Source organism: Muscardinus avellanarius, assembly GCF_963383645.1.
Source record: "Muscardinus avellanarius genome assembly, chromosome: 14".
Lineage (NCBI taxonomy): Eukaryota > Metazoa > Chordata > Mammalia > Rodentia > Gliridae > Muscardinus > Muscardinus avellanarius.
Window position 1 is genome coordinate 34,991,445 of NC_137800.1, and position 13,984 is coordinate 35,005,428.

The 13,984-nt window shown below is 41.7% G+C and overlaps 1 protein-coding gene across 2 annotated transcripts in view; it reads left to right on the forward strand.

Moving 5' to 3' along the window:
• The window catches only part of STOX2 (storkhead box 2), a gene marked incomplete at both ends in the record, with an annotated part of 263,200 nt that extends 249,940 nt beyond the window's left edge, over positions 1–13,260 (forward strand). For both annotated transcript variants that reach the window (XM_080710128.1, XM_080710129.1), the window contains 2 exons: positions 4,993–7,255; positions 13,065–13,260. In XM_080710128.1, coding sequence (XP_080566254.1) covers positions 4,993–7,255; positions 13,065–13,260 — 2,459 coding nt within the window. The remainder of the gene's footprint in view (positions 1–4,992; positions 7,256–13,064) is intronic.
• Positions 13,261–13,984: the final 724 nt, after the last annotated feature.

Genomic DNA, 13,984 nt, shown 5'->3' on the forward strand with positions numbered 1-13,984 from the left:
TAAGTAACATCACATTGGCACGACGTGTTTCGAATATCTGATTTTGCTTTGGAAGATGTACAAATGGGGGAAAGAAGAGAATTGGAAGGTAAAGCTATTTTTGTTCTTTGAGCCCTCACAATCCGATTCATGATGGAGTTGAGGAGTAGAGTTCAGAAGTGATGGAATACACAAACATCCATCACATCTACCACATTTTCAGCTCAGACCTACAGATTTCTGCAGAACCCTGGATTTCATAGATAATTGAAAATATTTATCACTGTAGGAGGGTTTAATTACAAATCATCTCAGCATTTTCAGCTGAATCTTTGAAAACTTAAGGTAGAAGTGTGGGAAATAGATTGGATGTGGAGAAAAGAATGTTTATGGCTTATTTTTTTGGTACATAATTTGATTTATGTACCTAAAAAGTCAAAACCATAAAAACATAGGTGCAGCCAGGTGTGGTGGCACACACTTGAAATCCCAGTACTTGAGATGCTGAGACAGAAAGATCCCAGGTTCGCAGCCAGCCTCAGTAACCTAGGGAGGCCCTCTGAAACTTAGTGAGACCTTATTTCAAATAAAAACAGGGCTGGGGTGCAGCTCAAAGGTAAGACGCACCTGGGTTTAATCCCCCATAGATATAAAAGTGCAAATTCTCTATGGAATTTTTTCTTATCCCTTTCTTTTGGAATAATCAGAGAACCAGTTCCTTTGGTAAATATAGTAATGAATCTATATCATGTCTTGAGTTTTTCAGGATCATATTTGGAAGGTCTGTAGGACAGTTAGCAAATTCTGTCACAATTCAGTTTCGGTTTAAAAGAAACAGCTGTACTCCTTGGCTTTTCACCTCAGCTTTAATTTATTAGTAACTATGTTCAATTAGTCAGTGATTTTATAAATGATCTTTATCACTTAAGATATAGTCAGTTTTAAACGTATGCTTATCATCTCAACTGCTATGCCAACAATTGCACCATTCTCGACACTACCATGTGAATAGTGGAGTAGTGTTCTGCACGAATACCATCTTCTTTCTATTATTCAGCAAAAGGCCCTGATGATAAGTAGAGCAAAGAAGTTTTGTTTTTTGTTTGTTTGTTTTACCCCTATGGTTACTGAAGATGGAACCCAGGGGCATTCTACCTCTGAGCTATGCCTCCAGCTTTACTTTTTATTATTCACTTTGAAGCAAGGTCTCACTAAGTTATGGAGGGCCTCACTAAGTAGCTGAGGCTGGCTGCGAACCGCAGTCCTCCTGTCTCAGCCTCCCAGGTACTGGGATTACAAGTGTGTGCCACTATCCCAGCTGCAGAGAAACTTTTTCCAGTTGCTTATATGTGGCCATTTTTTTATGACAGTGCTGAATGATGTGTATGATTTGGGTTACATCACTGATTCAACTAAAATATATTTCTATTTTGCATAGAAAGTATCACAAAATTTTAAAAAAACAACTTTTTTTATGCCAGTCCTAAAATTTTGTACAAAAATTGGCCGGGCATGGTGGCGCATGCTTGTAATCCCTGCTCTTGGAAGGCAGAGACAGGAGGATTGCGCAGATTCGAAGCCAGCCTCGCTGGCTTAAGAGGCCCTGTTTCAAAATAAAAATAATATAAAATGGGTCTGGGAGAGTAGCCCGGAGGTAGAAGGGTTTCCAGGAACCCCAGTACCACCAAAAAAGAAATTGTTTGAAAATCAATGCACATTTATCAAGAGAAAAGCATTCAATTAAAAGGAAACTATGCACCTCAAAAATTAAATAATTATGTCAAGCAATTCTAAACAATGTTATCTTTTCTGTTTTGGTCACTAAAGATACCTTCTGAAAATGAGAACACAAATAAGTGTCTATGCCACATCCTATTCATGGACTTTCTCTCCTTGAGAATTCCAGGCCATTTCTAAAACCTTCATATCTCAATTTTGTAGTTTTGGAAGGATTGAGGAAGCTTAAGCTTGTCAGCTAGCCCAGCTTTCTAGGTTGCCACACAACATTCTTTGAGTGGACATGGGTTTTCATGGGTTCAGACGCAAAGTTGAGACTGCTACTAGCTACAGTTAGGCACTCACTGTATGTTAGGCCCTATTCTATACACACCAATCTCATAGAAACAACAGCCCTATGAGAATAAGTACCATTATTTCCCACATTTTGAAGACAATAAACAGAAGCTCAGAGATGTTAAGTTCCAGTCATGTTGGTGTTTGCTAGAGCCACTGTTACTAAATATAGGTGGCATAAGAGAAACTTATCCTGCAGTTCTGGAGCCCAGAAGTCTAAAATCACAATTTCAGCGGGGTTGATTGGTCCTTTCTGAAGGCTGTGAGGGAAGAATCTACTCCAGGCGTCTCTCCTTGGCTTGCAACAGCCATGTCCTACCTGTGTCTCTTCATTTTCTCCCTATGTGTGTCTCTGTGTCCAAATTTTCCAGAAGGACTTCAGTCATATTGGATTAGCACTCACCCTAGTGATATCCTTTTTTAAATTTTTTTATTGGTGTGTTATAGTCATACATCTTAATGGGGTGCAAAATGGTAAAAGCAGAGCCACTCTTTGAATGTTCAATTTTCTTCCACTAAATTATTTTCTGTTACTTTTCTTTTTTTATATTTTATTTTTGTTTTTTATTTTTTATATATAGTGATATCATTTTAACTTGAATACAGCTTTAAAGATCATATCACAAATAAGGTCATATTGGGAGAGGGGTTCTGGGGTAGAATTTCAACATACAAATTTGGGCAAGGGGTGCCAGGCAGCTTCCCATTACTATAACATTTACCTGAGATGAGCAACTTAGAAGGGGTTTATTTTGGCTCCCAGGCTTAGAGGTTTAGCCCATCATCATCTGGCTCGATTAGTTTGAGGTGTGTAGTGAGGCAGCCCTTTGTGGCAGGAGCAGTTGACAGAGCAAAACTGCTCATCTCATGATTTGAAAGAGAGAAGGAAGGGGGCCGGGGCCCCACAGTCCTCTTTGATGCCATGCCCCAGTGACCTAAAGACTTTCCATTAGGCCCCACCTCTTAAAGGTCCCACCACCTCCCCAAAGTGCCAATCAAGACCAAGCCTTTCACATGTGGACCTTTGGAGGATATTCCAGATCCAAACTGTATCAGGGTTTGGGGAAGGGGTACAGTTTTTTTTTTTTTTTTTTTTTAGTGGTACTAGGGATGAACTCAGGGGCACTGTACCTCTAAGCTACACCACCAGCCCTTTTCTAATTTTTTTTTTTTTTGAAACTGGGTCTTGTAAGTTGCTGAGTCTCGCTACACTGCTGAGGCTGTTCTTGAACCTGCGATCCTCCTATCACAGCTTCCCAAGTACTGGGATTATAGAAATGGGCCACTGTGCCTGCCTAGGATACATAATTTAATCAATATCACCAGTTATTGATGATAGAGCTGGGCTTTTAATGCAGCAACCTGGTCTCAGAACCCAAGCTTTCAGTCTCCACACTACACTCTCTTAACCATGTTTGAGTGAAGCATATGAAATTGCCTTTTTTGTGGGTCAGACATGGTTGAACATTGGCAGTTGTTCATATGATCTAACCTGACCTATTTCTAAATAATATCGTTCAGATAAGTTGTAGAAGAATTATACTTTATATGCCTGCTACTGTGGAATGCAGAGTACCCAAGAAATAAAGTAAATGGACTATAACCTGGAGATTTTATACTCTTAAGAATTTATACTCTTGATTCTGTCTCAAGGTAAAGAAGACATAAGCATGCACACAAAACCCTTTGAAAACAGTATCAGTCATTTTACAAAGAAGCATCTAGCATTTTTTTCCTGATGTTTTGTGTCTAGGGGTTCAGGATTTAGTAATAATCCCAATGCTGGATGTTTTTTCCTTTTTCTTTTACTACTGTGTATATTAAGGCTCATGGTTAAAAACTAGGAAAATCACCTCCATCTGCTAATGCTGACTTATGCCAAAAAGGAGAACATTCTCACCTGACTGACTGTCAGTTAAAAACTGTAAATGATGGTGATATAAAAATTAGAGAGTACATCATAACAACAGTCTAGTCTAATTGCCCTTTTATATAAGTTATAAAATTAAGTGTAAGTAAACTTCATCTTAAAAGAGAGATGCATATAAAGTAGCTCCAATATGGTAGCCTTTACATATGTTAGATTTGTTGTTGTGGGTTTTTTTATGTCAGGGTAGCTTTTTTAACCTTGCTTCCCTAGCTAATTTTATTGAAAAAGCCTTTTCTGTATATTTATATCATGTTACATAAAACTTCATTTTTATCTCACTTAAAAATAGCCTTTCATAGCCGGGCATGGTGGCACACGCTTGTAAGCCCTGCACTTGGGAGGCAGAGACAGGAGGATTGTGCAGGTTCGAAGCCAGCCTCCCTGGCTTAAGAGACCCTGTTTCTAAATAAAAAGTATAAAATAGGTCTGGGAGTGTAGCCCGGAGGTAGAAGGGTTTCCAGGAACCCCAGTACCACCCCCCCAAAAAAAAATATATATGTGTGTATATATATATATATTATAAAATATATATTTATTTTATATAAATATATAAAATATATATATGTGTGTGTATGTATATATATATATATCCTTTCATGATTTAGTTTAGTTTAGTGGAGGTTTTGGTAGCAACCTAACTCCATTTAAGTTTTAGTTCTCTTGTGTTGTTTTTTTTTTTTTTTCTCTTTCTCTTTCTTTTTCTCTCTCCCTCCCTCCCTCTCCAGAGCTGGAACTCAAACTCTGAGCCTCGTGCTTGCTAGTCAGATGCTCTAATCATGAGCTAGATCCCAATCCTCTTCCACCTTTTCTATTTTCTCAATCTATCGATAGAAGTTATCAGACAAAACTAAGATCCATACTAAAGTTGATGAACAAACAGCTCTGTCTGGCCCCTGCTCACACACCATAAGACGATCCCTTGAAACATGGAAATATTAATGGGGTTCTGAAAATGGGCAGTCAGCAACATTTCCCCACTTCAGTCTCATGACTGTTCCTTTTGGTTCCAGGCGTTCCAACCCCAAGCCAAGAAATCCTGCGGCACACGCTGAACACACTGGTACGGGAGAGGAAAATCTATCCAACTCCAGATGGCTATTTTATCGTGACCCCACAGACTTACTTCATAACTCCTTCCCTCATAAGAACTAACAGTAAATGGTACCATTTGGACGAGAGGATCCCTGACAGGTCTCAGTGTACCTCTCCACAACCTGGAACCATCACACCCTCTGCCTCAGGCTGTGTCAGGGAAAGAACATTGCCCAGGAATCACTGCGACTCTTGCCACTGCTGCCGGGAAGACATGCACAGCATGCACGCATCGACTCTGCAGAGGAAGTCCGCCAAGGACTGCAAAGACCCCTACTGCCCTCCTTCCCTGTGCCAAGTCCCACCCACTGAAAAGAGCAAAAGTACTGTAAACTTCTCCTACAAGACGGAAACCCTCTCGAAACCTAAAGATAGTGAAAAACAGTCCAAAAAATTTGGGCTCAAGTTATTCCGGCTCAGTTTTAAGAAGGACAAGACCAAACAACTGGCCAATTTTTCCGCCCAGTTTCCTCCAGAAGAGTGGCCCCTGAGGGACGAGGACACGCCAACCACCATCCCTCGGGAAGTGGAGATGGAAATCATCCGGCGCATCAACCCAGACCTGACCGTGGAAAATGTCATGAGGCACACGGCACTGATGAAGAAACTTGAAGAAGAAAAAGCGCACAGGAGTAAAGCGGGGTCCTCCGCACACCACAGCGGGAGAAGCAAAAAGAGTAGGACTCACCGCAAGTCCCACGGAAAGTCTCGGTCGCACAGCAAGACGCGGGTGTCCAAGGGAGACCCTTCGGATGGCTCGCATCTGGACATTCCTGGTGAGAGAGAGTATGACTTTTGCGACCCTCTGACCAGGGCCCCCAGGGAGGGCTGCTTTATCATTGAACACAAAGGAGATAATTTCATCATGCACAGCAACACCAACGTGATCGAGTCCCACTTCCCCATGACACCGGAATGGGATGTGTCTGGTGAACTGGCCAAAAGGAGGACTGAGATGCCTTTTCCTGAACCTTCCAGGGGAAGCTCCCACTCAAAAGTGCACCGAAGCCACAGCCATACCCAGGACCGAAGGTCCCGGAATGAGAGATCCAATAAAGCCAAGGAGAGATCCAGGTCCATGGATAACTCCAAAGGCCCCCTGGGTGCTTCTTCTCTGGGGACGCCTGAAGACCTAGCTGAGGGCTGTAGCCAAGATGACCAGACCCCCAGCCAATCCTACATAGACGACAGTACTTTGAGGCCTGCACAGGCCATTGGTCATCCAAGGGCTCACATTTCTCCCGTCAGTTACAAAGAGGTGTGTATTCCAGAAATAGTTGGTGGTGGAAAGGAACCTGCCAGTGCTTGTAGCCTGTTAGAGGCAGGCAAACCACCCGAGAGTTTGCCATCCTACGGGGAACTCAACTCTTGTCCAACGAAAGCAGCCACAGATGACTATTTCCAGTGCAACACTTCGAGCGAGACGGTGCTCACCGCACCATCGCCTCTGGGGAAGAACAAGGAGGACCACGACACTCTGACCCTGGTGGAAGGAGTAAAAAAGCTATCTCCTTCCGACAGGCAGGCCCCTCATCCTTCCAGGGAACCCGTTGGGCACAAGGAGGAGTCACCAAAAGGGCCAGGTGGAGGCCCTGCCACTCCATGCGCAGTGGCTGAAGGGATTGCCAATGGACGTCTCGTCCAGCACCACAGCGCAGAGCCCAGCCTGGACAAGAGGAAAGAGATATTCAGCAAAGACACTCTCTTCAAACCTCTTCACAGCACCTTGTCTGTTAACAGTTATCACAAATCAAGCCTGTCCCTCCTCAAATCTCACCCGAAGACACCTGCTGACACACTGCCGGGCCGGTGCGAGAAACTGGAACCTTCCCTGGGGACCTCAGCGGCCCAAGCCATGCCCACTTCCCAGCGTCAGCAGGAGCCGGGGGGTAACCAGGAGGCCTCCTTTGACTACTACAATGTCTCCGATGATGACGACTCTGAGGAAGGGGCCAACAAAAACACAGAAGAGGAGAAAAATAGAGACGACGTGGGCACCATGCAGTGGCTCCTGGAGAGGGAGAAGGAAAGAGACTTGCAGAGGAAATTTGAGAAGAACCTTACCCTCCTTGCCCCCAAAGAAACCGACAGCAGCAGCAACCAGAGAGCCACACATTCGGCCCGGCTGGACAGTATGGACAGCAGCAGCATCACTGTGGACAGTGGATTCAACTCCCCACGGTAGGGAGAGGGGCCTCTCTGCACACGCATACACCCACCAGGGCCTGGGGTTTTATGCAGCTAACTTGAGAAGTTCCTGTTTTCACAGGCTTGGTTCTTGGTTCTTTGAATGATTGAGGGTTAAGACTTGTGTGAGTTGTATCGTTAACAGCCTGTTTCTAACTTCTTTTTCAGGAATTGAGAAAAAAATGTTTCTGCAGCTGTAGAGATCACCAATCTGGACTGGTGGGTTGGCTTTTTCCCTCAAACTCGCATCAGTCTGGTCTAGTGAAGACCAACACTTCCCAGTATTTTTTTCTCCAATTCCTGTTTGTCACCATGCTACAGGAACAGGTTTTTGAAGTCCTTCAAAGCTAGTAACTTTTTGAATAAAATGAATAGTCAGTGGGGGACAGGGGCAAGAGTAAACTGATTGACTCTGGGAGAGCAATTCCCCCAATGAGAATCTGATAGCACATCTCGGGACCTTTCAAGAGGATCTGGAAGCTTGCCTACATTATAGTCCCACTTTCTGTGCAGCCTGCCCTACTTGCTCAGGCCCACCTGTCTACAAAGAAGTACAGACTTGTTCTTTTCACAGAAAGGTTAGAAGCCTGGGCTCTGACAGATCAAATGTGCCAGCACTTTTATTTCTCTTCCTGCCAAATTGATACACCCCATTTAGGCACCATCACCCGAGTCCCATTTTATGCATGTAGGTAATTCGGCAGAGTTGACAACTGAGAATCTGTAATGCCCAGTGGTTGTTCAGGGGTTACAAAGGCAAACCAAGAATCTGTGCTGCTTCCTTTTTTCTCCTCCAACTCTTTCTTCTTAAAAGAGCAACTTGGGTCCTAAATCTCTTTCTGAATTCTACTCCAGATTGGTGACTCTGAGATGCAGAAATACTACAGAGACATTAGCATGCATTTCTCATCAGCTGTGATCCCCCAAGACCTCACAGTACTTATAATGTTAACAAGTACCCAGAGAGGACTGCATGTTTCATGGATTTATTTTAATTATTAAGAGTTAAAATTAAGCCGGGCATAGTGAAGCACACTTGTCATCCCCACGCTTGGGAGGCAGAGACAGGAGGATCACGCAAGTTCGAAGCCACCAAAAAAAAAAAAAGAGTTAAAATTAATCCAGTCATGATCACCTCATCATATCTCTGGATACTTTAGAGGTAGAGCATACCAAAGTCAGAATCGGGAACCATTAATCTGTTTGTCCAATATTAGGCCTTTGTTATTTAATAGCTAGTTCTTGATCATTATCGTAATAACCATTATTATTTATTATTGTTTTTATTTTGGGCATGTAACCTTTTTCCAAGTTAACACATGTGGAAAGCTAATGTTCAAACAGACCTCTGGTCAAGTAGGCAAAAGATCAGGAGTCCTAGGTATCCTCGACCTGACACTTCAGGATCTCTGAGAGACCTCAGGTTGCCACAGCACCTAGTCTGAAAGCCACTGGCCTACTGAGTGATTTTTCTAAAATAATTGTTTGGGTAAGCAAATTTTTCCATTCCAGTCTTAATTTATTTTCTCTGTCCTCTTCTACTTCTTTTCCTATGCTGCTCTTTTTTTCCCCTTGAAATTCTAGTAGCAGACACCAGATAAGCTTAATTGAAGGTCTGTAGCCTATGGTAAAAGTTCAGAGCTATCACTTATGGGAGACATGATTTATTTCCCTGCGTCCTTATGTTCCATTATTTCTACTGCCCAATGCTTTTCATACAATAGTTTCAAACCCTTTAGGTTATCCTCTTGGCCCCTAGACTTCTGCAGGCAGAAAACCGCAAAACTCCAGTGATTGTTACTAAGGAGACGCTGGGAGTAGTTTAGTGGATCCTAACACGAAAGTCTACTACTGCATAATATTGAAAGTTTTTGTTTGTTTAGGAGTAAACAGAAATATTGATGAAATAGTTGAACCAGTATCTCCGCAGAGTATATTATCTCGAAACTTGGGGTTGCAGACTATAGAATTTATGACTGGGATTATTTCTCGAAGTAAGTTTATGTTTAAACTCTTAAAATTTTAAGTTAATGTACCTAAAAGTTTTGTCATGATAGAAGGTAAAGTTTGTTCTAAAGACACAGCCTCCACCTGTTAGCCACATGTCTGTATTAGTCAGCTTTTGATGCTGTGACCAAAATCCCCAACAAGAATAACATAGAGGAGGAAAGGTGGGGGGGTTTTTTTGGCTCATGTTTTCAGAGACTCCATCCATGGTCAATTGGCTCAAAGGCAGAAGGATATGGTGGAAGGAAACTGCTCAGCTCATGGTAGCTGGGAAACACAAAATGGGAGAGGACGGGACCAAGGACAGATATAGTGCCCAAGGCCATGTTCCTGGTGTCCTATTTTCTCTAGACACACATCCTACCTGCGCACACTTACTACCCAGTAAATCCATTCAAATTATGAATAAATTAATCTACTGATGAGGTTAGAGCCTTCCTCATGATTCAGTTCCTTCACCACTGAACATTGCTGCATTGCCTAACACAAGAGCTTTCTTGGGAGAATATTCTAGATTCAAACCATAACATTATCTAACAACACAAGGTACAGGAATTCTCTACAGGAATATGTACATCGCCCATGTTTCATTCAGTTAGAGAACCAACAGAATGATTCCTAATTTTACTCATATTTGATATATTTGGTTAGAAGCTGGATGACAAACTCATTTTCTGTACACCTTAATAAACTTAGTAGGTTGCCTTTTTAAGTCATGAGGACATCCTACCAAAAAGAATATTTGATTTACAGCGTTCTAAGCATGAGTAGTATTGTAACTAATTGACATTGTCTTGCTGATACCTTTCCATGGCTCTGAGACAAAGGGATCTTTAGTGGGCCATTTGTTCAGATCATTCAATAAAATAGTTCACTAGGCAACTAAGACTTATCAAAAAAAAATACATTTTTTTCCCCTCCACACTCAAAGGTTTCAGTGCTGGCCCAGAATATTCAGCCACATTTCCAGAATTCTTTAGTCCTCTCTATTAGAAACAAAAGGATAGCTGGGCATGGTGGTGCACGCTTGTAATCCCCATGCTTGGGAGGCAGAGACAGGAGGATCGTGCACATTTGAAGCCAGCCGTGCGTGCTGGCTTAGGAGACCCTGTTTCCAAATTTTAAAAAATGTAAAAATAGGTCTGGGAGTGTAGCCCGGAGGTAGAAGGGCTTCCACATTTGAAGCCAGCCGTGCGTGCTGGCTTAGGAGACCCTGTTTCCAAATTTTAAAAAATGTAAAAATAGGTCTGGGAGTGTAGCCCGGAGGTAGAAGGGCTTCCAGCAACCCCAGTACCACCAAAAAAAAAAAAAAAAAAAAGAAGAAGAAGAAGAAGAAGAAGAAGAAGAAAAAGAAAAGAAAAAAAAAGAAACAAAAGGATATTGGGGGGGAAAGTGTAGAAACTCAAACTATTATATTGAGATCTCATATTGAAAATGAAATCTTGAGAAGAGAAGAAAAGCCTGCTATTCTAGGTTTTAGGCCAAAATTTGGTTTAACAACACAGTATGAATGTCAGGGACCAAAGACTGTCAGCGATGTATCTGCTTAATGTACAACATGAACATATGTTGTAGAAGCCTGGGGCCAGGGGAGCACACACGTGCAAGAGAACTAACAACAGAGCTACTTGCTTCATTTCTCCTGCCTATAAAATCCTGAAACCTTATTGTTCAGGTTGTATTCCATTAGCTTTCTTTAAAAAAAAAATTAAATACTTTTACTGCTAAAAGTTCATCTCTATTAATGTTTTCATCACCGTATCCAGAGCCCTCAATGTAAATAGACTGTTTTCATTATTACAATAGTAATGAGACATGTTCTTTGTGGAAACTGGAATACTCTATGGACTTATCACTGTTGGGATGTTAGCTATGGCCAAAGGTGGTCAAAGACATCTTAGAGCAGAGATAGCTCCTAATTTAGATGATCTGTTGCAGTGGTCTATATTTATCATAGCTGGCATATTGCCTGGCATACAGCAGCTACTCAATAAATGTTAAGCCCATTCTCAAAAGATGTTTTAGATGTAGATTCTTTGGACTTTAAAATACATTTTCTTATAGAGGAGATGTCATTAGTAATGTATAGCTTCCCAAGCTGACCACAGTAGCTACCTAATTCATTATATACTAAATGCACAGCAGGAATAAATTACATTTTGCTATCTTTTTATTGCTTATTTCTACATAGTCACCTGTGAGTAGGTGAATCACATCATAATCCTCCACATTGTAGACATGAGGATGTCGAATATTATAAAAAGTTGCCATTATGAATGAGAATGAAATGAAAGGAATGTGTCTTGCCACCTTTGGGATTCTACAAGTTCAAAGCCCTTCCTCCTTCCTCCACCTGACCCATGCCTTGGGTATACATCTGGCAAGCCACTGATGAATTTCCTTGGGGAAGTGTCAGGCGACTAAGTAGTTAAGTGCAGCACTTTCTGCCCTTTTAGTGATGACATTTTGGGGTGTTCTTTAGGTGTGTTCATACTTATCATAATCTTCATGAAGGATGTGACTTATATATGTAAGTATGTTACCCTTCTGGAGGCACCCTCTCCATTCAAGAAAGGTCTTTTTGTTCATCAATGAACAGGCTGCCTTTTAAACAGTTAGCTCTTGGCTTCTTGGTGAGAAGCAAACTCAGGGCCCCTAGGGATCAGGATTAAATAACAGTAAGAAAGGGCTGCCAAGGTGTAGAATTCAAGGAGAATTGCCATTATCTTAGGGTGGGAGTGAAAGAGGGATGGAGAAGATGGCCCTAGGATGGTAGGTTGGCTTGTTGACTAACTTCAGCAGGCTTAAATCAGTAAAAGGGACAAACTCCCATTTGATATTTTCTAAACTTTGAATCTACCCAGTGAAGTAGATGTGAAGGATGTTTACAGCTTCTTCAATCTCCGTCTAAGCTGTTAAGTTTCTTATAACTACTTTGAGGACCTTGAACATGAAACCTATTCATTTCCCTTCAATTAGGCTTAGTAATCTATTGTCCTACATGTTGAGACATTAAATGATCTAAATCTCTTTCGGCAATAAGATAGATTAAAGTATTTCTAATTTAGAAAATTTGAAGACGAATTGAAATAATGAACCTTTTAAATCATGTCTGTTCTGTAAAAATCCTCTTTAAAAATTTTTCATCATTGGCAGAAATGAATGTAAACTTCAAAACTAAATGGAAAAAAATCTAAGCTCCTTTATCTGAAAAAATATAATTGTTTTAACTAAAGTGTTAAAGTTTGGAACAGAGGTATGAAGTGTTTAAGAAGAATTTTATTTCGATCAGTGTGGCAGATCAGCTAGTGGAATGCTTGAAGTCCACAGAAGTCAGAATATCCTGATTAGATGAAAACAGATTCATTAGGGTAAAACTAGTCAGGAGGGAGGTATGCCCGATGAACTTCTAGCCTGAAATGAATCGTTACACGGGTATGAGTTTTATTTTTAAAAACCAGTCTGATAGCTATCCATCACATGGAATTTTGAAGTGGTTCCCTTCAGTGTGAACAGAAGGGATGCCATGATTTCAATGCAGTTTCTAAACTGCATTTGGCGGTTTAGAAGCTCTGTGTTCCTGCAGCTCGCCCCTGATTGTACCTTGTCTCGTCAAAGCTCCTGGAGCCCCAGTGGAAAGAGCATATGTGAATAATCAGTGGAGATGTATATTGATATGACATTGTGAACCAACAGAGGAAATCCATTAACTACATCATTTGCTCTTCCTCTGGGGCTCAATATATAATTATTTATGTTCAAAGCAAAACAAAACCAAACCTTTTTACTCTTTTAGTACTCGGGAGAGCCTGGCTTCCAACACATCAAGCATTGTTGAAAGTAACCGTCGTCAGAATCCTGCTTTGAGTCCGTCCCACGGTGGCGCTGCTCCAACCTTCAATTTCCGTGCAAGTACAGATCCTCCGACCAGTGACGCTGAGAAATTACAGAAACCCTCCAACTGCTTGCAAGCTTCTGTTACTAGTGTGTGATAGTCCTTCTGCCTCAGATCTTCTGTCTCATTCGATACAGCAAAGTTTACGACACTGGGACTGATGTTTACATCTTTGGAAAGACAAGCATCTCCAGCACAGTTTGGGGGTTTACTTGAACTGTGCTGCTAAGTAGGCTAGGGCAAAAACAAAACGAAACAAAAATCTTTATTTCAGAGTAATGCTTTTCACATTTATGGCTCTGTAGCAACTGAATAGCAGTAGGGGTGATATGTATACTTTTGCTTCACTAATTGTATCTGAGCACACATAGGAAAGTCTAGACACTGTAAGTGGAATATGCATTTTCAATGTCATACAGTTGCCAATTCCATTTTAAAATGCCACAGATGCGTGTTGCTCCCAGCCTGTGGTTAAACGGGGCCACAGAACTGATCCTTGACACTTCCAAAACAAACAAAACCAAGCCACCACAAAATGTCAAACGCAAGGGTCCACCTGGAGGGAGGTCAATGCGAAACTGGCCGTAAGGGACCCCAGCCCTCTGTGTGTGAGTCGTGTATGCACTAGCCATTTTTCACTGTGAGTTCTCGTGGTACTATTTTGCAGGAGCCCGTGGAAGTGTGTCGGAAGGGGTCGCAATGGAAATACTGGGAGTGTCTCGTTTTCAGGATTTTGTTGTTCAGTGTAACCGATGCTTGTCTTGATTTTTTAACCTTCCATAATCACAAACAGGAATATAGGCCTTCGAATCTGAAGTGGA